We start from the raw sequence: 25,861 nt of genomic DNA on the forward strand, positions 1-25,861 counted from the left end.
GCCTGATAATGTCAGTTTCATCACTGAGCCTTGAATAACAGAGCAGTCAAACAAATTGAGGAAATCTTGTGCAAGTTGCCCTTTTTAGTCTGTTAATCACTTCTCTTTTCTTAGTTATTAGGACGGCGGGGTTTCTCCTCAGCATCATTGCAACATCCCCTTTACAAAATAACTCGAATCAGACAATTCTTACTTTAATAATAAGGAACAGCAAATTATCTAAGCTTTGCAGGGTCACTTTTCAGTTTTCAGTGTTGGTCCTCTAACAAATTCTGGCCGCTCCTGTTGGACACGTGTTTTATCCTTAATGGAGAGTAATAGTAACAAAACAAGCTACTACACGCTTGTAGTGTTTCCTCCTTACTACGAAATAAGCAATGATGAATGATGACCCCTTAGGGGGTTTTTGAGAAGAGTGACAATTAAAGAAGCGTTTATGTGGACAAGAACAACCAGATAGGCTTGTAACAGGATTGCACTTTAATCCATAATGTCTTTTTGGTGGCTCATTGGACAGATTATTACTGATATAGTGATTAGTAGGTCATTGGCGTTTTTTTTTTAAATTAAATAATTAAATAAATTTAAAATTAAATTATTTTAAACTGTTTAGCGAGTTTATCTCTGTTCCTTGAGTGTTACCTCTTTTCACACTGAACTAAGGCGTCAGTGACTCACATCAGCGACAAGTATTTGTGGAAAGTGAAGTTTGTAGGCCTTTGTGTAAAAACACGGTAACTCTAATGTTTAATTGATCCAAATAAAACACACTCAAATCCATTAGATTGCCTAAATGAAGGCATGAGAGTTTGGCAGCACCCAACAATGGAAATATGAGATCAAAGTGCAGGTCTGGACGGACTCTGACACAATCTGACATCAGGATGTAAAGTAATGAATGATCAATAACAGCTGCTGCTTTTACAAATAAAAACACAGCTGTGTGGTCAAGATGCATCATGGACGCTCTGCTGTTTGTTGCAAAGGGGACTTTCTCTGCACTTGGATGGAAAACACAGCGTGAGCGCTGTAGTTGACGGAAACAACCGAGTGGGCGTGTCGTGGGTAATTTGGAGGAAATTTCCGGGCTATTGGGAATGCAAAGGGAGGGCATCAAAGCAAAGAGCAACAACACGCAAAGGCGCGTCCAGGAAGGCGAGTAAGTTCACCTTCAAAATCAAAGTGTTGAGCGTGATGATTTGCTGTTACGTCACCTCGTGTTACCGGATATTACAAACCGGACATGTGCACGGTCGGACCCACCTGCCCTTAACCCAGGGACAGGTGCTGGGTTACATTAAATATACATTAGTAAGCAGCTAACTGATCTGATAGGAAGTTAGCTACAATTATTACAACTGTTCATAGAAGTTTATGTAGAAAACAGGACAGATGTGATGGTCTTCTTATTATAACAACAGCAACTTAAGACTTTTTTTTTCAATTTTGCAACTCATGGTTTCAATTCTCCTCAATTATTGATTTGATTATGTATTATCCCCTTTATGGGTATCATCATTTTGAAATAGTGACTCATAATTTATTTTTTGTATTATTTGATTTAGTATTTCATTTTTTTTTAACTTACCATATATTCTTTTGTAAATATACTAGTATCCAGTATTTATTTTGTTTTTTTGGCTTAGTGAGACATTTTGACCTGTAAAACTCTAATTTTGCCTTGATTTAGCACACCTTTTCACCAAATCCAATCGTTTTATTGTCGTATGCACAGATTAAAAACGAGTCTCGACATACAAAAGAAAAAGATAAATGGAAAAAGGGAGAAAAGGAAGATTACTTTTTTTTTTTTTCATAATTTTAGTTGCATTGCTTTTATTTGACTGATAATGTCATACATTTGAGTTACACTATCATTTTAATTTTCTCTAATTAAGTTTTTTGTTTTTTAAAACCCAATTATTTTATCATATACATAAGTCCATCATCACCTTATTCCTTCTGCAGAGGGGTTATTTCCTAGTGGGCAGGCGGGTACTTTTATTTTGTAGGAGACACCGGAAGCGGGCACCCGTGCCGTGGCTGCAGGTCGGAGCGGGACTCCGGATAACACAGCTGACAGTTGGCAGAACTGGGTTAGGTTAGTTATCTGCTCACTTTCGCTTCAGAGTTCAGACATCGACCGTCCTATATTCAGGGCTGCACACTCCGGAAGGGCAGATTTCTTTATGAATCCGACAAAAAGTCCGCCTGCAGCATGCTGAAAACACCCGCAGCGACACTTTGCCTTTGTTTGTTGACTGCGTTGGAGACAACTGTCTTCTTGGGAACTTGCTCACCGGCTAATATTAAAGCTTTCGGTAAGTACCCTCAAGCTGCGACACTTTTGCTTTTCTTTTCTGTGTCTCCGACCACGTTTCCAGCCGTGACTGAGCTCTTTCTGCCGCTCACCCTCGTCTCATTTGGCTGATAAGTTCGTCCGCAGGAGCGCGACATGAATCAGAGGACAATAGCTGCAAACCTGCTGGACCGCAACAAGTGGAGCGGATACAAACCCAGTTTTTTGATTTTTTTACCTGGAAGCGGCTGGCTGGTTAGTAGTTTGGTAGTGCCCCCATCCCCCAGAGAGTGTGATGCCACAACATATTCTCTGACAGGTCAAACAAATTGCACTCTCATGCCTCCCTCCCCTTGTAGCTCTGCGTTCCATCTGACAAGCTGCAGGCTGCTAATGCTCAGTAGCACTGTTCTACACAGCTTTCAGTGCCACAGGGATATGCAGGAACGGGATATTGTGTTTTCTATTTAAACACAACAACAACAACAACAAAAAAAAAAAGCCTGTGTGTAGGTTTCTTATCTATTTGCTCCATGTGTCGCTGTGATCACCCACAACTGTTTATTATTTATTAAATGTCCCTTCTTCTTCTACTTTCCTCTTGTTCTTTCTTCAGATAGCTGTGCAGTTACATGTTTGTTCTCTATAAGAAATGTCTTCACCAGCATGAAGCTCTAAAAACTGTTTCAAAGCCCCCAAAGTTGCTTTCAAATGTGGAGGAGAGGGGGGGGGGGGTGTACTATCTTTTAAATTTGTTTCTTAAAAGTGGTTAAATTTAGATATAATAAGTCTAAAAATGCTGGAGTCAGGCCTGTATAATGCTCTTCAAGTGTGTGTGTGTGTGTGTGGGGGGGTCATTATTCCTGCACAGCTTCTGCCACCTTACACTTGCACAGTTAACTTCCTTATATTTGCCCCACTTAAATTAACATGTACTCTATTTTAGTGGCAGCTTCTGTAGCAGTTCACTGTATGGTTTTATTCTTCCGGCTGTCTAAATTTCCCACGGGATTAATGAAGCATCTATCTATCTATCTATCTATCTATCTATCTATCTATCTATCTATCTGATATTGGTCACAAGATCAAGGTCAGTTTCTCTGTCTAGTTGTTTTTTATTAACAAATGCAGCCCAGCAGTCTCTGGTTGGATCGTTTACCTGCAGTCAAGTATTTTGTAGACATATTCATCCCGTGTCATAAGTGTATCTGGGATTGTGCCCAGTTATAATGTGACAAATGAATAATCAACTTTTATACTAAATGTGTTTTTATTATATCTTTGGAAATCTCTTGACTACAACACAAATCCAGCGCCAGCACTGGTTGGACCAGCTTTTTGTTTGTGATCTTGTCCATGTGGACCACAAAGATCACATAAACTCGTTCATCACGTCGAACACTTTGTAAACATTTTTTTCCGCCGTGTTTGTCCCATCACCACAGATGAGGATGCGTTCACCATCCAGCACTCGGGCACAGGGAAGTGTCTGGGCACGGGGGCCAAAGCAGCCCTGACTCTCACCTCCTGCGACTCAAACAGCACGTCCCAGCTATGGAAGTGGGGTTCGGGTCACCGGCTCTTCCACGAGGCCACGTCCCTCTGCTTGGCGTTGGAAATCAGCTCCAAGACGCTGACCATGGTCGACTGTGGCTCCAACATCCCGCTGTGGTGGCGCTGCCTGGATGGGGCCGTTTACTCTGTTTATCTGATGGGCCTGGCGGTCAGCGATGGCAAAGTGGCCACCAAAAGGGACACTGGTGATACTTGGGTAAGAGGAGGATCCCAGGACAACATCTGCCAGAGGCCATACCGCGGTGAGTGTGGTTTCCTTTATATAAAACGCTTACATAGACTTACTGTAGATCTGAGCGCTGCAATAAGTGCTTCAAGCTGTCCATTACGGAACTCTGAGGACGGACTAATGCTGGAGGAAATTCTCTGTCAGGAAATGAAAGTAGTGTTAAATTCAGTTTGTGCTGAGTGGAACAAATTCAATTCTACCAGAGAGTCCACCTCCTGAATTGAATCTGAATTTACTCCAACCTCGTGATGCGTTACACCCTTGTATACACAGGTGTTACTAACTCTTCTAGCTTGTCTATCACATGATCAAACAGGTTCTGGTGAAATTTAAACTGCCTGACTGGTTGGTTATCTTCATTCCTATCAATCATTACTCCCACATGTCAGGTAATGACAGCGAGTCCAATGCCAGTTTAAGAAATTGAAACCGCAGAGTATGAAACTGTGTCTTTCGAAATTTTGGGGAATTCACACATGCAGTCATAAGCTGTCGATCTGTGTGGTGTAAAATCTAATTCTTCCTATTACTTTAGAGTCATAGATATTGCTCTCTGTACAACACACATTCAATAGAATGCAAACATCTGTACCTTTTTTAAAAAAGGTAAATATTAGGCATTTACAAAGGCGTTTTAAATCCGAGTTTTGCAAACTCGAACTGTTACACCATCTGGTTTTCTTATGTCACTTGAAACAACGAACTCACATTGTCACGTCTTCTCTGATTTGATTTTCCTGCATCAAGATCATTGTGATTTCTTTCTGGGCACAGTTGTTACTGCTTCACTATAAAATGTTGTTTCTCCTTGTTCATAGTTCATTTGTTCTATTTGCCAACATACAGTAAAAGTTTTGGGCACGGTGCTCAGTAATAGATGTAGTGTTTCATCATTTACATTTGCAAAATGCAACACTGAACTAACTTTGTCTAAAGGTCTTCTGTCTCTTTTATTCACTTTCTATTGAGGCCTTCTATTTTTGTGGTCTTGTTGACCACAAACAAACTAATTTCTGTTTCCAAAAAAGGATTTTCCATTCACTTGAGCTTGTCTGCTAGGTGTGTGTGCTTGTATCTTGAGAAGGAGAAGCGGTTTTGCAACAAGACAGGCCTGTGATTGGTCTTTGACTTTTCTCCTCGCTCACCTCTCCCCTCTGTGCAGTCGTCCACACCTTCGGCCAGAACTCCGCTGGCGCTCCCTGCGAGTTCCCCTTCAAGTACAACGGCACCTGGCATCACGGATGCCTCCTGGATGCTGATTTCCCTGAGCTGCCCTGGTGTGCCACGTCATCGGACTACGACCAAGACCGCAAGAAGGGACACTGTCTAATACCTGGCATGTGGCACTTTTTACACCCATTATCATAGATTTTGTGATTTTCAAGCCTTTTATTAGACAAGTCATTGACCTCAGAAATGTCAGTATTACTGTAAGAGAATCTACAATTGTCTCAGTAGCAGTAGTGGCTGGATGCTTTCCAGGACATAATCATGACATTAATGACCTAAAATGTTTGTCAGAAGGCGATGCGTGCTCGCTATTTTCTGTTTTAATCTAAGTTTTTCTGTACTGAACCATGTCACACCAACACTTTGACTTTGCAGAGGAGGGCTGCCAGACTCTGTTTGCCGGGCCAGAAGGGGAATCCTGCTATGAGTTTGTGTCCGATGCTGTGGTGTCCTGGCACGAAGCTTTGGATTCATGTCGCAGCCAGGGAGCTGATCTGCTGAGTGTGTCTGAGCCCAAGGATCTCCAGTCCAAAACCCGTAAGGCTGATTTACTGTGTATTAGTTCCTCTTCATCTGTTATTGTTTCTTCTCCACCCATAAGCTGACGTAAATCAATAGCACACAGTAGTAAAAGTCATGACACGTTCAGTTCAGCATCAGCACAATCAAACGCTCACGTATGAGTGGGATGTGTCTAAACATGCTCATAAAGAACATTTATAATAACAAAAACTGCTGCAATAATTAGGTCGACAGGGCTGCAAATCTACTAAAACACTTTTAAAAGAGAAACAGAGATATAAGAATAAATCCTGTCCTAAATATATCAACAGGCCTGTGACTCTCAAAGCCTTAAAGCAATATTTGTACTGCTGGAGATCTTTGAAGGAAAGCGTTTGAGACTGACCCTGTGATCGGTTAACAAACTATTTCAGTAAATAAAACAGAAAAAAAGCATCGATTTTGACTTGAGATTTGTATTGACATGAATGATATTACAAATGAAATATCACATCAGCTTTAGTTTTTTTTTAGTGGTTAAAAAAAAAAGAAATGAAATCCCTCCCCTCCCTGAAGTTTTATCACACAAAAAGAACAGTATCTTGTGTTAGTGTCTTTTAATTTAAGTACAGTGCAACTTCTAATTGACTCTTTGTTTTACTTCTTCAGCTCTACACTGCGCTGGCTTTTGTTATGCTTTTTATTAGTCTGACACTTGGTTGTTCATACTGAAAGTAAAAGAAATGGAAAAAGTCACGCTACATTGACTGGGAGCCATATATTGTGTGTGTGTGGAGGCAGGAACTCCCTAAGCAGTTAGATCTTACTTAGAATAACCGCCTCATAGTTTGTTCTGTAAAGCATCAGTCTTTGCAGGTGCTGGGGGGTTTTGTTGCTAAATACTGTGATTTTGCCACACAAGGCATTTCCTCCTTTTGTTGTTCTTTTTCGGTTTCCCATGCCCATGATGTAATTTAGACAAGCTCAAGCCAAGCCAGCTTTATTGATGTAGCACATGTCAAACATGTCACAGAGGCAATCCAGAGTGCTTTACATGGATAAAGAGAAGCACTGGAATAGTGTTTAAAACCAATGAGGAAAAAAAGCAGAATGAATTCACTTAAAGTTAGATATAATGAAATGAAAAACAAATAGAATAGACCAGAAATGCAATCAGAGTACGATGACAGTGCAGTAAGCTCTATGAATATTTAAACAGTCTTGTAGGTTCAAGGATGCATCTCACTCTTAAAGTCATCTCTGGGTTTTGGGATCGTAAGCACTTCTGTAGAAACATTAAAAACATGGCAAGAACCCTGTCTTTTGTTTTTAAAAATTGTGAATAATTATCGAACCGGTTATTTCTTGAGAATGTCACATAGCTGGCCTCCAAAATATCTCATGCTCGTAAGTTAGATGTTTGAGAGTGCAGCTATTGCGGCTGTCGTCTTAAGACACTCGCGCCACCAACTCGTTTTGGGAAGTTGAAAACCACATCACAAGTATGACCAGGGCAGCAGCGGTAGTTTTCTTTAACGGGCTGACCGTCCTTCCTGAACCAGCCGCTCTCAGTGACATTTAAATGTGTTGATGCTCTTGCAAGCCTCTCTCATTTTTACCCCATTTATTGTGCATCCCCGTGTTTGTGTTTTATTCCGACGCTCTGAAACCTACAAATGATAACGATGGTTCATATTATCTCAGACTTGTCGTTTCCTTTTTTTTTTTAAAAATGCGTTGTGCAGTGTTAGACGGCCTCAACAGAATGCCTGAGCGGATGTGGATCGGCCTTCACCAGTTAGACACTTCTCAGGGATGGCAGTGGTCAGACGGCTCCCCGCTCTCCACCCTGCGCTGGGAAACAGGTGATGATGATTATATGTGTTTGTTTTTTGTTTTCTTTTGTCTTACCTCTTTGTTACCCTCTAATCTTTGCCCTACAGTATCTGTTTAAATGACATGTAGGACACGCATAATGGCAATTTTAACATAAATAAAAACAGTATAATTAAGACACCAAATGTAGATGTAAAAATGTTTTACATCTGAAACGGTTTTGGCTCTCAAAGATGAATCCATAAATGAGTAAAACTTCACTCTAGTTGATGTCCCCACAGTGTTGCGTGACAAGGAAGAATACAGTTGTAGTTATCTCTTCCCCCACACACCCTTTCCTTTTATGAGGAATCTGTTTTCCAGTGCTTGCAATTGGGTTCTAAATATTTGGGGAACCAGTTTTTCTTTGGGCCCTCTGCAGTCAGAATTTAGGATGAGTAGTTTGAATTGTCTCTTTCTGCCCTTTCACTTGTCAGTCTGGTTGAACCAATGAACCTAGTTTTTTTTTTTTTTTCTTCCATTAGAGAACCATTAGGTTCTTTTGTAAACCCTTCATATAAAATAACATCTATTTGTAAAAGGTGACTTTCTATAATCTAAACGACGTGACATGAAAGACCATTCAGAACTACGCAGTAGTCCTCTCAGCAATCTGACTGTACCAAATCAAGCTTTTGTGGCAGCCGATCCCAAACTTTTGAATGTTGGTGTAGACCTACAAGTGTTAAAATGCTTAATGTGAGAAAAAAAAAAAAAGAGGTGCCGAAGTTCAACACTTTTGTGTGTATAGCTTTTGCACCTTCATTTGTAGGCATTGCTTCCACATAACCACAGTAAACCACTTTTACTTGCATGTAACGCCTTCTCCTCCTTGCACACCAAAACCTGCATCCTGTTGTGATCTGCTGTTGTCGCTGCCCTTCTATAAACTGAGACCTGGTGTCAGTCAGAGAAACAATGAGGCCAGTGTTGAAAAGAAGCTCATTGTGCTTGGTTTTTGGACACAGAGTGGCATTGGGATTGTTAGTGGTACTGAATAACCCATTAATTGTACTGAATGGAAGGCTTTATAAAACCCTCTAGCTTTTGTAATATGTTTGCTGTGTTTTTTTCTTCTGGTGGTGTTCTGCAGTGTCACACTGCAGCGTGAGCATCAAGGATACGGGAGCCATCTGGCCTTGTACCAATATGAGCTCTTTGTGGTTGCTATGATTTAGAACATGTCAGTGCTGCTATTAGCAGCACCATGTTGGACCGTTACTGCAACATAAAACATTTCCGTTATTTCACTTCTATATGTGAAACGCAGTTGAAAATAAAGATAAAATGCCACTCCTCTGCTCTGCTGTCACAGTCGGTGTGTGATCTTATATTTATTCATAGCGTGTGGGAATGTGTTTGACAGGAATGCCATCCACCTCCGTGATGATTGAGTCAGACTGTGGAGTCCTGAACTCCAAACAGAGCTATGAATCTGAGTCGTGCAACAAACGGCTGCCATACATCTGCAAGAAGAGTATCAAAGCCTCTCACACAGCCACAGCAGGTAGGTTTGCAGCTGCTGTCACTTTCTGATCTTGTCTTTCCTCTGGATTATACTTGGATCGAACTAAGAGTCTCTTGCTACGCTAGCAGCCTTGTGAGGCTGCACATAGGCTGATGTTAACCATGTTAGCTTAGCATATTAGCGTATTGGGTGCCGTCCTTTATATATACACATACAACAGCTATTGTATTGTTTGTCTGTTCTAGAAGTGAGATCCCTCTTCTGTTTCTGCCTTCCCCCCTTGCACAGATTAAAAAGCCCTTGGAGACAAATCTGTGATTTCGCAATATGATAGACAAAGTTGACTTGACTTTCCCTCATGACCTTTATCTGTCTTGCTCTCTCGTTCTCTCTCTCTACAGAGCCTTTTGTATATAACGAAACAGTGTGTGAAGATGGTTGGGTCCCATGGAGCGGAGCATGTTACAAGTTAGTGAAGGACAACCCTCAAACCTTTACAGATGCCCAGCAGCACTGTAACAAAACAGAGGGAGGAGGCTCTCTGGCCACCCTCCACTCCATCGACAGCAAAGAGATGATCAGCACTAATTTCCATGCAGGTAAATTAAAAACAATCATAATGTTCCCTCGCCCAGGCCCCTGTCGTGACTGTTTGAGTTTCATTTTAAACATCTCCATAATGAGATGTTCTTATGCGTGTTATGGTCCAACAGATGGCCAGTTTTTGGACGTGTGGATCGGTCTGATTGGTATCGGCGTGACCCCCACTGTCTTCAAATGGATCGACCAGGCACCCGTCACATTCACCTACTGGGACACAAACCAACCAGTCCAGCCCACTCTGGATACCAGCTGTGTTTTCTACTCTGGACAGGTGTGTACGTGTCGACGTGTGGGTGTGGGTGTGAGTGTGAGTGCAGGCATTTTTGCGTAGCTGCACCCTCTGTCTCTGTCTTCTTACAAGTTAGTTTGTATGGCGTGTCTGTTCTCCACAGTTTCATGGTTGGCAAGTTGGGAACTGCACACAGAGGCTTCCTTTTCTGTGTCAGAAGAAAGGAGAGGTCAAGGAATCAGTGACACAGACCGGATGTCACGCTGAAGACGTGAGTATTTTCTAAATGCTGTGATTTTCCAATGGAAGTCTGTCGTATTCATGCTTTATCTTATTAAACTTAGTTTGCAGATGACGGCATCAGCTCATCATGTCATGTAATTTCGGTCCAGGCGCAAAGACTATGTGCACATCATGGGCCTTAAGGCAGCAGTTGGTAACACTGAGGAGAGAGTGAACTTTGAAAGAGTACAAAAGAATTGAAATGAATGCAACTTCCAGGTCTGCACACACAGGCAAACTGTGGCACCCGAAGAGACCACGTCTACAATGTGTACACAGTGGTACATAACAGTAACACTGGCCAGCCATGGAACATTTTAAAAGCCCATCCACTATATTTATCAGAAGTAGGCCTAGTATCACTGCTGTTTTTGATTCTGCTATTTAAATTGCCTAATTATTCCACATATTAATCGTGATTAAAAGACCAGAGGAGCAGAATCACTTGTTTACCGATGCAGAGGAACTTCTGCTGTGAAACAGGAACCACTATTCCACAGAGCTCCACACAGCTACAGATGACACGTTTTTTTTCCATTGCTGGACTTTGTTTCTCAGCCATTGTGTTGAATTAAGCTGTTGCAGAAGATCTGCTCTCTGCTCTGCTCTGATTGGTTGTTTTTATTCAGGCACGGTGGGTTCTTGCTAAAGGCATTAGGAGCATAAGGAGCCTGATTTTTTTTTTTTTTTGTTCACAGATTACCCGTCTCATGCACTGTCATGATATAATGGCAGTTTGAGCTAATATGACTAAAAGCTGTTTTTCTAAAAGTAACCAACTGCTGTTTTAATGCTCCGCTTTTTTTTTTTCACTGATGGATTTTTGGTCAAATGTGATCTTTTTGTTGACATATTCATTTATCCATGTTTTCAAATGATATCTGTCCTTCCTCTATTTGATTATCCATGTTTCCAAGTGCTATCTGTCCTTCCACACATGAACATTTTGTACATGACCTGCATGTGTGTATCAACAATCATTAAAACGAATGGAGTAGCCATGCTTATCGAGACATTTGGCCCACTTTTTAGGGATAAAGGGGCTAAAGTCAGATCTGTAGCTGTATTAGCAGCTGTTGCTGGAATGAATTGACGTATGACTGCAATTGCTTGCATGTAGCTTAAGTCTCATTGCTGTTAATCCACCAGGGCTGGAAGAGACACGGCAACTCCTGTTATCAAGTGAACACCAAACAAGTGTCCTTCAAAGACCGCTGCAACATCACTATAAGAAACAGGTCTGTTCAAGTGGTGTCTCTGCTGTTTTGATTGAAAATGCACATTGACACTCATTCTGGTCTGAGTCTGTAAGACTGTAAGGCAAATACTAACTCTTTCACCACTTGTGCTTTTTGAACTCGGTTTGGACTGTTCTTTCCAGGTTTGAGCAGGCCTTTATCAGCCGTATACTTGGCGAGCACATCAGCCAGGAACCTCAGTATTTTTGGATAGGGCTGCAGGACATTAAGAACACAGGGGAGTACCAGTGGCTGAGTCAAGATGGGTCCCCGGGTGTGGTTACATACACCAACTGGGGCTGGGTCGAACCAGGTTAGTAAAAGCCACACTGCCACTGCTCCCCTCAGCATCTAATGCAGGAATAACACAAGACCGGAGGACTAGCCATGTCATAACAGACTCATGGTTGATTTCTTTGTGCTTCATCTACATTTGTATTTCAGACCACGATGGAGGTTGTGTGGTGATTTCAACCGAAAAACCCCTGGGCAAGTGGCAGGTGAAGAACTGTACCATTTTTAAGGCCGGCACCATTTGTAGAACAGACCTCAGTCCACCTCCACTCCCAGAACCAGAGCCGAACCCCAACGCAACCTGTCCTGACGGCTGGGTGTCCAGACCAAACATTAAATACTGCTACAAGGTGCGTGTGTGTATTACTGTGCCTGTGAATATCTGTGGTCATGTAGATGTTGTCCACCATTAGGAGCCTTAGTTAATTAGATTTCGGATAAACTGCATCTCTTTTGATACTTTTTCAGTCCATCGTGACCCTGATGGTGTTACAGTAATGCTCTGCTTAATCAGTGGAGTGCTGTTTTAATAAATCCCAGAAGGGAAGTTACATTATGAAAATGTCTCAAAGTCTTTCAAAACAAAACACAAACCCAACCTCGACAAATAGAACAGTGGATCATGGGAACAGAAAAACAGGAGCAAGGAAGTAAAAGTTATAGTGGTAGGGTGAAGCAAAGAAGGTATTCCAAAATCTCATTCTTGGGAACAAATGCCATTTGTGTTAAGCATTATGTAATTTATTATGAAGTTTTGGCCCAGTGATTGACAAGTGACTAATCCCCCCCCCCCCTCCAGTCTGTTGCTTTACTGGTTCTGTTTCAGCACCTGTTGTGTGTTGTTGTTGTTTCACCTTTTCAGGTGTTTCACGAAGAGCGGCTGAGCAGGAAGCGCTCCTGGGAGGAAGCCGAGAGGTTCTGTCAGGCTCTGGGAGCCAACCTGCCAAGCTTCACAAATAGTGACGAGATGAGGGCCCTGCACATCATCATGAGAGACACCATCAGGTATACACACATGCATGTAATCCTTACATTATTAGCATTACGGTATTTGTCGATGGTTTATTTGGAAGCATTCTGATCAAAATCGACCGTAGCTTCAACCCTCAGTCACACTTAGCAGAGAGGTGAATACTGAACATGTTCGTTCATCCTCATAGGCACATACCTCCTCTCATTGTTCACATAAACATTCAGCACTTCACTTGATCGTTAAAATAAACACATACCATCTCCCGACTCACATTTCTGCGAGTTCAGTTGTTCAGTGAGTGGCTGAGTTGAGCCACTTTGAAACGTTTGTATCTAACTAAAAGAATTAAGAATCCACGCATCCAATCAGTGTAAACTTTCGGTCACTTTCAACCCTCTGCAAGGCGTAAGACTTAGATACAAACTTAACTACCTAAGAATACAATTCCAAGATCCTTGTTTAAATTTCTCAGTGCTTAAAAGTAGCTTTCTGTCGTCTTTTTTCTTTGAAAGAAGATCACTTAAGTTTAATGAATGATGTCGCTTTGCTCTGCAGTGATAATCGGTACTTCTGGGTCGGCCTGAACAGGAGAAACCCGGCCGATCGCTCCTGGCAGTGGAGCGACGGCCAGCCTGTGAGTATAATCCTGACCTTAAACGCCTCCTTAACACACCGACAGGACACATACAGTATATATCTTCAGATGTCATTTTTGGTATGAGATCTTTCAACGTACTGCTTAGTATGAAGTCTGTTTATTCCGTGTCCCTACAACAGGTATCTATGGATGTTTTACACAAAGACTTCCATGAGGATGATGCATACAGCCGAGACTGCACTGCATTCAAGGTGGGCTGAGTGGCTTTATACTCCTAAATGGAAACAAAATCCCAGAAAAGCTCTTCCTTTATTTGACTCCTGTGTTTTACTGAGAAGGGAGTGCTCTCCATTCATTATTTTTTATTTTTTTTTAATATCTTGTTGTGCAGACTCTGACGTTTGCCCTCATTCAGCTTGTCTCAGTTACTGATTGTGTTGTCGGAAAGCGAGACGTCCTCTTCTTAAGCTATCACTGAACCGCACAGAGCAACAAGATCCCCGATGTCATGCTTATCAAACTGCTTCTCTTGCACATTTCCTTTTATAATAACATTTGTGCATACAATCTGTGTCCTCATTAGACAGCAAAGAACTCCCTGAAACACCTGTTTGCGTTTCTGCTCCACGACTTACCCCCCACTCCTTTCTACGCCACACCGTTCCACTGTGATGCCAGACTGGAGTGGGTCTGCCAGATACCCCGCGGTAAGACTGTGAAGAGCTTACATCTCTCATCTAGACTGCTTGATTAAAGGGCTTTGTGATGTCGCCAGACTTTAGTGCGCACACAGTTGTTGACTTGAGTTTTATATTAACACAAACTCATTCTTTGTTGGTGCATCAACAGGAAAGACACCAAAGAGGCCAGACTGGTACAATCCCGGTAATGACCACATCTTCTCAGAACGAAAATATCTTTTGTAATTTGGATCCTTTAGTGGGCAAAATGTCTCTGGCGATCCACTAATAGAATCATTACATCCTTGCACATCTGTGGCTGGGAGTGATGTGTTTGTTGCTACAGTCTATAATGTGTCCCCGTGTCAGAGCTGTTTGTTATTCTTTTCAGGCGGGCACCATGAGACATCTATCTTCATAGATGGAGCAGAGTTTTGGTTTGTTAAGGAGCCAAAGCTAACTTTCGAGGAGGCAAAGCTGTTCTGCAGTGCAGAAGACAGCAAACTGGCTGCACCACTGAGCTCAACTGCTGTCGAACAGATCCACCAGTATATACAAAGTGTAAGTGACATTAACTGACTGTTAAAGGTGGCAGATATATCAGTCGTAGGTTCTTAAGCTAATGCTAAAGCTGCTTGACTTGGCTGAAAACTGTTTACGGATGACTTTTTAAAAAAAAAATCTTAATTCATTTTAATACATTGACCTTTCAAAAAAGTTTTTAAACGTGATGGCTACATACATGACATTTTGCTAGTTTGGCAGACATGCAAATGTTTAGAGCTTATGTTAGAGCAAATAAACATGCTGTTTGTTCTGTTCCTCTTTCTTGTTTCCTCACTCTTGTGTTTTTTGGCTTCGTGAAGGCTAAGAAAGACACCACCTTTCACCCTGCGAACTCTTTACATACCGAGAATAGCTTTTATTACCGTCTCACGCTCACTGTTTGAATCTACTGCTTATGTAGAAATCCAAAGCTTGACAGGCCTGCCATGCCTGGTTACTGCTGCTCAGCTATCATCACCATTTTGTGGCTGAGTTTAAAATTATCAAGGACATTTAAAAGTTCATAAATATGCCTGTGCAGTTAAGAACAAAAGGGTTAAAAGCTCGAATAAATGGGAATTTCCTGCCTTTTATTTTTTTGCAGTTTACCATGTTTACATTTTTCAGCCTGTGGGCATCTGTAGTTGATTTCTAGAGCTTAATGACCGGACAAATTCTTTCCACTATCTTCTGGTCATGGGAAGCTGTTTTTTTTTTTTTTTTTTTTGTGAGAATACAGCTGATAGCAGTCAAAATAAATTCTGCCTCCAAGCTAGCCACTAAAGAAAATAAGTTAAAATAAGTCATCTGAAAAGCACTGACTTCACAGTTCATTAACAATCAATCAAGTTTTTCTGAAAATAAAAATAAATCACCAGAAAGCTCCGATATACGTTTCTTACACATGCATCTAGTACAGTCAAGCATCATACAAGAAAATGAGTTTCTAAATGCCTCATGTTATTAGAGATATTTAACTATTTGATTCCATAATCCCAGGTTTTTCCACATTAAAGTTGCCTGCTTGACTTGTAAAGTTCATCAAGAGGTCATAACGTTGATTTAAAAAAAAAAAAATTATTTAATTATGCCATACTTAAGCTTGCATGTTTTGAACAGATATCAACTTCTTCCAAACAAGGCTGGTGGATCGATATGAGAGAGCCTGGGCGGATATTCCCCATGACGTAAGCCAGCACAGTCACACACATAAACTGTTCATGTTGTACCATAACCAGATATATATGATGCTTATACCTGTGTATATGTTGTAAAATGTGATGCTGAAGTTGACTGAAATTATGTATTTTCTAGGTACATCCAGATGTACATTTTTCACTCAGTTTTCTTGGGCAGATGTACCTCCATCAGTGCTGAAAACATCTTTCCAGGTGAGTAAGTATCAGTATTTTTATACTGCTGAGCAGGATTAAGGATATTTTCTTTCTGAGAGTCCTGCATGAAAAAAAAACAACAGTTTGACTTCTGGGAGAGCAGGTTGAATTTGTGTTTTTGTTCTTGCTCATATCACTGGTATGAAGTGGGCGGGGCTCAGTTGGAAAAAGGTGATGCCACGTATTTCTATGCACCAATCAGAGTTCACCAATTTTATCAAAATGTGATGGCGGCGGTAGGTTTTGTTTGCTTCTGTTTTTGTTGTGTTAAAGTCCTAACAAAGATAGCTTCAGATGCGTTTTCCAAACTTAAATTTCACAATTGCAATTTAATGATGAATATTTGATCTGCTAGAGAAATATTTAAAGAATAGCAAATATTTAAATGTTTTGGACAATTGAAAATTGTCCTGAGCAGCATAAAACACTGAATTGGCAAAAACGAGTCTAACTTAAATCCTTCCAGAGAGCAAAAGAAGCTCTGATGCACAATGTTTGCTTTGATAATAAGCACGCTCACAGTTTCTTTGACTAACACACACCTTTACTGTCGTATGTTTACTTGCAGAGCATGAGCGCACTTGCCAGCAGAAATTGTCATTTGTGTGTGAGAGACACAACGTCACGTCAGTGGAGAGAAACCCTCTGGAGCCTCAGCCTGGAGGACTCCCCTGTGGAAACAACTCTCACTCTCTGTCCTTCAGAAATAAGGTCTACATTTTAGACACTGCATGACACTTTTGATGCTTGTGACCCTACAATCACACAAAACTAAGAGAGATTAGAGCTAAGATAAAAGGGTGATAGCATTTTGTTACTTCAACAGAAAATTTGAGATATTTCCAACACAGCTGCAGTTTTAGTGTAAGAAGAAATTCAAATGTCTTTTTGTGTTAACCCAACAGAACCGATGAGCTCTGGCCTCTTTCTCAAATCATGATTTTAGATTTCTTTACTGCTTGAAAGAAAAGAACTTTGGTTTCAAATGATAAAAAAAAAAAAAGATAGCTTACCTCAAAATGTTTTTACTTGGCATCTGCCCATCTGTGTATATCTGTGTTAATAGTAATAAATATAATTTTAAAGTATTAAATAACTAGGAAGTCTCTTGAGATTAAGTATCTCTGTTACAAGAGAAGCCTGGTGAATACTGAGACTGAATACGCACTCTTCGCTGAAGTGGTTGTGTCTTTTTTTTTTTTTTCCAGTGCTACACACTGATGGAGAGCAGGAAGCCTGTGTCATTCAAGTATGCTAATGAGAAATGCCAGTCTGTGAGGGGAACCCTGGTCACTGTAGCCGATCAGGTGGAACAAGGTGAGGACGGCTACTGTTCTAGTTTTATGTTTAATGAACGAGACGAGCACGGTTAACGTACCTATTATGACTCAGATTATGTTAAAGACCTTGTTTTTTTTGGTAATTTTGTTTAAAGAGCTCTTCAACTAAGTCACAACACGTGTTCTGTTGAATAAAAAAAAATAAAATTGTGCTATATTTGTGTGTTTTTAGACTTCATCACCACCCTTTTGCCGAGCATGATAAACATGGAAAGGATATGGATTGGTCTAAAAATCAAACGTGACGACCCTCAGTGGATGGATCAGTCCCCAGTTAACTACATTAATTTTAACCCTCTGCTTCTGGGCATGCACAGGGCAATAAAAGTCAATGTAAGTTCCCCTTACTAGTACTATGAGCACTACTGCATATGTGGGGGGGGAAAAAAAAGCCATTCACAGCCTTTTGTGGCTCCTGAGGGAGCTGCCTGAAATCTGGCCAACAAATTACCTCAAGTGAACATCATTTAAGTCTGTGTCAGTCGGGGCTAAAGACTACAAGTTTGAAAATTAAAAAACTGAAAAAACTGGGGATGTGGAGTTTAAAAAAGCATCCTTGCCAGATGTCTGCAGCCCACTCATCTTCGCTTCAGACTATAGATAGATACAATATGTTCTCCACAGTTAGAGTTGGACAACGGTGGCTCATATTAAAGGAACATTTTAAGAGACACATTTGAATTGACAATATATTGTACTTGTTTTTCTTCCTTTTTGATAGACATGGGATCCAGAGAGTATGGATTTGTGTGTGTTTATGATCAATAACCCCAACTCTGCCATTCTGGGTACCTGGGACTATTCTTCCTGCGCACAATATCAACATGTGTCCATTTGCCAGCACTATGCAGGTAAATCACCACTTCGAATACTGAACTCTGCTTTGAGATTCACATTGTTGTCCAAAAAGTCGCTTCAGGTTGCCCCATTAGTTTTGCCAAAGTAACTGTTTACGTCACATAAACGAGTTACTTGCACTTGCATACTAAAAAATTTCTTGAGATTTATTCTGATTAGCATTTTATTAAGTGTTTATGGGAAAGTGCATTTGAAAAGGCAGTAAATGGTTTAAACTACAACTTTTTTTGAGGCTAGTGACCAAAGATTTAAGGTGCGGACCATTTATGGTCAGCCAGTCGGGGTCTTTGTTGAATGTGGTTTCTCTCTCCCCACATTTCCTGCCATCTCCACACTGTTTATAATAAAAGCCATGAAGTTCTCAGATAAATACTTTGTAAAAGGGGAATTAACACTTCTATTTGCAACCAAGGTATTAGAGCAACATGGCTCATGGCACAACTTACATGATTTATGGTTTACTCATTTCAGATAAAGTAGAGGAGCCCAGCGTCCCCACAGATTCCTTCCTGGTCAATAACCACACCATCCTGCTGCTGGTCAAAAATCTCACCTGGTTTGAGGCCTTAGAGCAGTGCAGAAGTAATAACATGGACCTGGCGAGCGTGGCCGATACCTTCCTGCAATCCACCCTCACTGTGTACGTGAGTCGTGCGCGCACCCCTATGTGGATCGGCCTCTTTAGCGAAGACGTAAGTGCACAAATGAAGGGCTGCCTTTTATTTTAAGGCACTATTTATTACTTTTTATTTATTTATTTTCAAGATTCTTCTTGAAATGTTTCTTTCGTTTTGTGTTAAGGATGGGATCCACTACCGCTGGACCGACCACAGTCACACCATATTCAGCCGCTGGTCCTCCGACGTGACCAGCGGCTCCTGCGTCTACCTGGACACCGATGGCTTCTGGAAAACCACAGAGTGCGAGGAGGAGCTAGGAGGCGCCATCTGCCACAAACCAATCAGTAAGTGGGGAATATTGATAACAAGAAATGCCTGTTGCACCTCCTCACAACTAATTATTGATAGTGGTGGAATTTCTGGTGTATGAAACAGGAAAGTTGGGGAACTTCTCTCAGCGTGATACACATTTTAATGGATCCATGTTTTTCTTCAAGTGCATTTGTAAAGCATGGTGGCTATGCCTCTTACAGCTCAAAGTGTTTAGAGCACATGGGTAAAATGCCATACTGTGTCTAAAATTACAGCTCTGCTGGTAAGTCCTCTGTGGTAACAGGATGTCTGTTATAAAGGAAATGTAGAAACTTAGAAAATGAAGCCATGGTTGCCCTATTTGGTTGTCAAAACAGCACAGTCACAGTCTGGGGGATTTATTCCAGAGAGAAGGGCTGTTGAGTCTATAAAATACAAATTTAGGAATATCCCAGTTTTTTTGTAAAAAAAACAAAAAAACCAAGAGGTTTTCAAGTTTGAAATTATGAGTGTAGGGATTTTTTTTTTTTTTTTTTAATTCAAACCCCACAGTTTGTTAATTTGTGTTTTCTTTTGTTGTAAATCACTCCATAACATGCTAACATGCTAACAACAGAGAGGAGATGGACCTGTGGCTTTGACAGCTTCACAGGTTCATCTCCTCTCTGTTGGCAGGCCTCAGTATGCTTTGAAACTGTTTTGAATAAAACTGTAAACTTTTGTATTACAGAAGAGATCATCACCACACCAGAGGACGTTGCAGTGAAGTGCCCCCATAAGATAAATGGGCCAAACTGGATCCCCTTCAAGAACAACTGCTACTCCTTCCAGCTGGTCGCCTCCAGATGGGAGCAGTTTGACCAAAACCAGATTCACGATACCTGCAAAAAACTCCGTAAGATTTGTGCAAAGCTGGGCACACAATGTAGTATGGAGATACGATGGGCTGACGTTGCTAATGATGCATTTGTGTTTTAGATGACGGTGCAGACATCCTCACCATCCGAAACGCAGAGGAGAACACGTTTGTTCAGCAGCAACTCATTCCCTTTAAAAACTTGGTCCAGTTTGTATGGCTGGGGCTGTTCAAAGAAGGGAAAGGTTTGTACTCTATTACTTAATGTGCTGTATTAACAGCCTCGTGCTACTTATGCTGTGTTTTTAGGCTGAGTTGATAGTAATTTTGTTCTGCCGTAGATAACTGGATGAAGTGGTATGATGGCACAAATGTTCAATATTCCAACTGGGCAAAAGGTCGACCAGATATAAACGGGCCATTCTTGGCTGGTGTCACCATTGACGGCAACTGGATTCTCATCTCGAACCAAAACTTATTCCCGGAGTTCAAACAAAGGACCATTGTGGTCTGCAAACTGGACAACGGTTGGTGTATCACACTTTTCATCATAATTCATATCTCTCCGTCCACTTTTGTCGTTGTCACTAAAAATATTTCAGGCTCAAAATGATTTTACGTTTTTATTCCTCCTGATTCTACATGTTTTTATTCCTTCCCTCCAAAGAACCAAAACAGAAGTACGACCAGTCAGTCCGGGATTTACAACACTACGGCAATTTAACCTATGAGGTTTTAACCCAAAAGATGAGCTGGTACCAGGCTGTGAAAGAGTGTGGTCAGCGCGGAGGCCACCTGGCGAGTGTCCACGACGCCCAGCACAGTGCACATGTGAATCTCATTGCCAAGACGGACGGCTTCCCGCTCTGGATTGGCCTGTCGAACCAGGATGTAAGAATTTCACTTGACCAAAATCGGAGCAAAAATAATTTAGAATGAACCAGGTGGGCCAACATGGCAGTTTGTCTCTCCGTGCAGGTTAGCGGCTCAGATTATGAGTGGTCCGATGGGACGAGATTTGACCACAAACCCACCATCTCTGACTCATTGGTGGGCTCCAGCTCAGACAAACAAGAGGCCAGCTGTGTTTTTCTAACCCCTACTGGGTCCTGGGTGAGGACCAGCTGCGACATGTTGGCAGAAGGAGCCATCTGCTACACCACCACCGTCACCACCACTTCCCAGAGTAAGACACCGATGCGTTTTACATATAGCACCACTTTATTCCTCTTTCGTCACGTAGGAAAAGGAAAATGACTGGAATCGCTGTCTGTAATGAAGTCTGCAGAAATGATTCTGAGGAGAAAACCATGCAGGTGCTACTATTGTAAGGGGTGCACCTTAATTTGTATTGGAGTGGCACTGACTGTCTTGTTTGTGCGTTGTTATGAATCAGGAGCCAGACTGCAGGCTGCCCCAGAGGCCAGTCACTGCCCTCAGAGCAGCAGTATGGCCAGGTGGGTGCAACATCAGGATCACTGCTACGCCTTCAACATGAGCTTCTACAACTTCAGTGTGTACAGCATGGAGCAGGCCCGGAACATCTGTCAGAACATGGGTGAGTTTCTGTTTGTGCATGAAAGGTTGTAATTAGCATTCACCTGAAGCAACGGTATCAGTTGTTTTTTTTGGTGTCATTTCTTTTTTTTTTTTTTATCTCCCGACAGATGCTCAACTACTGACCATAAAGACCACAGAGGAGAACGGCTTTGTGTCAAAGTACATGTCCAATGACCCTCTCATCACCAGTCGAGTATGGCTCGACATGCACCTTGATACTCAAGGTAGACTCCCTAATTTGAAATAGAAGCAATATAGGCCCGTTGCATTACAGTGTGTGCAGAGAATTCCAATGTTAGAGCAGCATAAAACAGTATTAAAATATCTGTCAATTAATTTTGAAGTGATGGCTCGACTGAACCTCCTGGTTACATGTGAATAAAACAAAGGAAGAACTAAAAAAACGAAATTGTGATAACATCAGCGTTAGGCCAGAATACAGGACTGTTCCATACCTGATTTAATTAGCAAACTCATGACTAAAACACCAAGTTAAACTGAGTACAAAGCACCTCAGTGTTCTTCATTAGCCTGTATGAACCATGACCAGAATCTGCTACTGATTTCTGTTAAAGCTGCATACTCAACATGTTCATATTAGCAAAGGATTAAATGACAATATCAACCTTTTAAAAGGTGACAATGTCAGTGTTGTGTTTACAGTTTGTTCTGCTGCCCACCATGGCCAAGAAAATGAAATAATGTTTTTAAGAAATCTCTTCTTTCTCTCTTTACCGGAGTGGGATACTAATCCTCAACATCACAGACAATATTTGTGACATTTGTGTCGTGATAATAGTGACGACCCTGTCTCTCTCCTCCCTTTCCCCACTCATCGTCTCCTCGTTCTCCCTCCCAGGTAAGCCCGTGTCCTGGGAGGACGGCTCAGCTCTGGCTTACTCTAACTGGAAGTCTGAGGCCAAGCTTACTGGGAAGAAGTCGGAGCCCCAGTGTGCCGTCATGATGGCCGGAGGTGAAGGAACGTGGGGTCTTGTCAGCTGCACAGATAGCAACAGTCGTGTTGTCTGCAAAACCGAAGCGCGTGAGTGTCACAACTGCGTTAAAGGAATTGTTCGACATTGTTAGGAGGTGCACTTTTTGAGATTGCGATGAGAGGACAGATGCCGCTCTTGTATCTGTATGGTGATGATGCATCTGGTTAGCTTAGCTTAGCACAAAGATTGGAAATAGGGAAACTGCTATAGCTGTGGCTCTGTATGAAGGTTAAAAAAAACAGATGCCAGCCAACCATCGTAGGAAATTGCAGCTCCCAGTCAAGAAATAGTTATGCACACAACCGCCCACAAAACTGTGCATCGTCATTTCTTTACTTTGGCTTTTGTACGGATTAAACAGACAGGATACAGTGTGTTTGTTAGTGAGCTTGGGAGTTACCTGACAAAAACCAGGCCAGCTGTGTCCTCTTATTCCCAGTCTTTGTGCTTAGCTAAGCTAACCGGCGGCTGGCTGAGGCTTCATATTTACTGTACAGAGATGAAAGTGGTATCAATCCTCTCATTTAACTCGCAAGAAGGCAAATAAACATATATTTTGAATTCACCACAGCACCACACTCCACCAAAAGTTACAGAACTTCACTAAGAGCGTTGATTTTGCATGTTTCAGCTCAAACAAATACACCTCACAGTACTTATTGTTGCACAAAGGGTCTGAACTCAGATAAAAGCTGTTTGAAGTCAAACACGATGACGTCATAATCAGTGGAAGCACAAAGACGTCCAAAGATGGACCGATGACCGACTAACGATGCCTTTGGTCCACAGACTCTGCAGGCTATCCCGTGGCACTGGGTTTCTTCATTGTGCTCCTCATCGCTCTCCTTTTAACCATCGGCTTTGTCGTCTACAAGAAGAAAAGAGCCCACTTCTCGTCCACTGTCCGCTATGAGAGAACCTTGGATGAATCAGACACCACCAGTATTATAACAGAAGCTGACTGAGCTTGTTTAAGTGATCGACCTCAGGGAGTATTGATGTGCCTGCCTTTTGTGTATTTTAGGAGCAGATGCTGCGTTCCCCCCCTTTTTTTTTTAATTTATTTATTTGAATGACGTGTTAAGCTGTAAATATTGTTGTGAATATCTGCCAAATCAGTTTCTTAATTTGGGTTATTTTAGATTTTGCTTATTAAGAGCCCTGTGTTATACCCAATGTAAATACTCAGGCTGATGCTTTCTGCAAAATGTTGCTCATTGACATTAGTGGGATGTTAGTTTTTTTTTTTTTTTTTTTGTAGGTTATAGAAAGATTTTGAGTTTATTTACAAAAATATGCAACCTGACAAAACACTCCCATTCAACCTTAAAACAAGGGTTAAATTGCACTGACGTGTGCGTGATTCCAAACTACCGGAAACAAAACATGCATTCATCACTCTATACTGCGTACACCATTGCTCAGTCTAATCGAGTTCTATTTCTTAACTTCAGAAGGTTTGATTTCCACATTGTTACAATTAATCAATACGTTAATAGACTTTCAAAAAGCCAGTTTACCTGAATATATCGCAAAACGAGTTCTTCCTTGACTTTGTTAGTGCCATGCATGTAGATGGTTTTCCTTTCAAATACTCACAATACTTTTCTACCAAAGTAAGTTTTTACATTTTTATTTTTATCTTTTGGGACGCCTGAGATGCTGAGCTCCACTTTATTGCTCTGAATAGTATTTGGCTGGAGAGGTCACACGAGCAAACACGTTTGTAGTTTTACATGCACTGTGCCTTTAAACAAGTAGAAAAAAAATGTAATTGATGAAAACCTCATTGACTGTGCCTTTTTAACATCTTTAATTCAGAAGAAATGGGAGTTTTTTTAGGCCACTGGATTGGGTTATGATCAGTTTATTTGCTGATTCATTTACCTTTTAATACCTAAAATGTTTTGATTAAAACAATAGTGTGTGTATATATAAATGATGAAAGAAAACCTGAAACATTAGTCCTGCTGATTAGTTTTAGAAGTGCAGGATGCGGTCTTAGCCTCAAAAGTGAATCAGACACCCGGTGGTATCGTGTGTGTGTGTTTATATAGATCAGACTTTCCTATGCACTTAACTACTGAGCAAGAACGCACTTTAATATGTCATGGAGCTACAGTTCCTGCTACGTTTAAGCACAATGAGGTTTGGAGAGTTTTTTTTTTTTTTTTTTTAAAGATGTTCAAATTGCACTGGCGTTTTGCTGTGAATGCTGTAAATATGTGGTGTTTTGTTTTATAACTGAGAATGAACCAAAGATGCTCTGAGTCATTTGAATGTCCAAAGCCGGAGCTTCCCCTTCAGTCTGTGGAACTGCCTCAGTACGGCTTCTTAACCCATTCATATCAAGTTGTAAGCCAAATGTCAGCGGGCTGTTATTTTTTTTCACTTTCTTGCCAATCCTAAACCGATCTATCAGCTCAAATCAGGTACAGTATCCTTCCAATAAAATTTCTTGACTTCAAAGACTAGTCCTATTTAATTTTGTTAAATGTAATTAGTGTTTGATGTATTGTAAACCATAATATTGTTATACTACATTCTTCACATGCATGTAGTCAGGCTTAAGCTAGCAATGAAGCCAGACCAGTCTCACCACCATAGCGTGTAGTAGGTAATGAGTAAAGATTGAAACACACATAGGTGAGGTTTTTCTTTTTTTTTTTTTTTTTATCCCTTCAGTGAGAGGATCCAGTGGATCTGTCATGCTGTGGATTTTGCTAGTTCGAGTTCACTTGTCCTCGAGTTAAGCAAATCAATACAAAAGTTGGTCTGAGTGATCACCTTTATGGTGAAACATTTCTATCCTGATGTGGGGGAAGTGATCTCTTCTAAGGTGACAGTGACCCCACTCACAGAGCACGAGGGGAAGCTGAATGGTTTAACGAGAATGAAGATGATGTGAATCACACACTCTGGTTGGTCTTCGCAGTCACCAGATCTGAACTTAATTGAGGAACTAAAGATTTTGGACCGACGTCTCAGCCAAATGAGGGAATATCTTTCGGTAAAATGGTGTTCGTCCTTGCAGTAGACCTTACTAAGTCACTTTATGCTTATTTTTCCCTTTCATTTTTCACCTTTTTATACTTAAAAAGAAAAAGGGAAAATCCATCCTAAGTGAAAGCAGGGACTTTGCAAACAACATGGTTATCAAGGAGGTTCTTACTGCTATGTAATTAGATAATAGTAAATCAATGTATAATTGTAAAGACGACCTAACAGAAAAAGCTGTTTGCATTCAATCTTTATTCCCAAAACTGGAAGCGTGAACTAGATTTGTACATACATAAAGCATTTCAA

At 41.1% G+C, this 25,861-nt stretch overlaps 1 protein-coding gene across 1 annotated transcript; it reads left to right on the forward strand.

Annotated features, from left to right (window-relative positions):
• Positions 1 to 2,093: 2,093 nt before the first annotated feature.
• On the forward strand, positions 2,094 to 25,024 carry ly75 (lymphocyte antigen 75). The gene is made up of 35 exons (XM_070847511.1): positions 2,094 to 2,321; positions 3,745 to 4,116; positions 5,266 to 5,439; positions 5,709 to 5,870; positions 7,580 to 7,699; positions 9,076 to 9,216; positions 9,579 to 9,776; positions 9,891 to 10,051; positions 10,173 to 10,280; positions 11,441 to 11,529; positions 11,673 to 11,842; positions 11,974 to 12,173; positions 12,686 to 12,828; positions 13,352 to 13,430; positions 13,574 to 13,645; positions 13,978 to 14,101; positions 14,244 to 14,279; positions 14,466 to 14,635; positions 15,740 to 15,807; positions 15,935 to 16,011; positions 16,583 to 16,725; positions 17,223 to 17,331; positions 17,527 to 17,687; positions 18,076 to 18,205; positions 18,684 to 18,904; positions 19,014 to 19,176; positions 19,875 to 20,039; positions 20,123 to 20,245; positions 20,342 to 20,527; positions 20,668 to 20,891; positions 20,979 to 21,186; positions 21,397 to 21,558; positions 21,668 to 21,784; positions 22,420 to 22,602; positions 23,345 to 25,024. The coding sequence occupies exons 1-35, from the start codon at positions 2,219 to 2,221 to the stop codon at positions 23,518 to 23,520; spliced, it is 5,238 nt and encodes a 1,745-aa protein (XP_070703612.1). The 5' UTR covers positions 2,094 to 2,218; the 3' UTR covers positions 23,521 to 25,024.
• Positions 25,025 to 25,861: the final 837 nt, after the last annotated feature.

This window comes from Pempheris klunzingeri, chromosome 1 (assembly GCF_042242105.1).
Source record: "Pempheris klunzingeri isolate RE-2024b chromosome 1, fPemKlu1.hap1, whole genome shotgun sequence".
NCBI lineage: Eukaryota > Metazoa > Chordata > Actinopteri > Acropomatiformes > Pempheridae > Pempheris > Pempheris klunzingeri.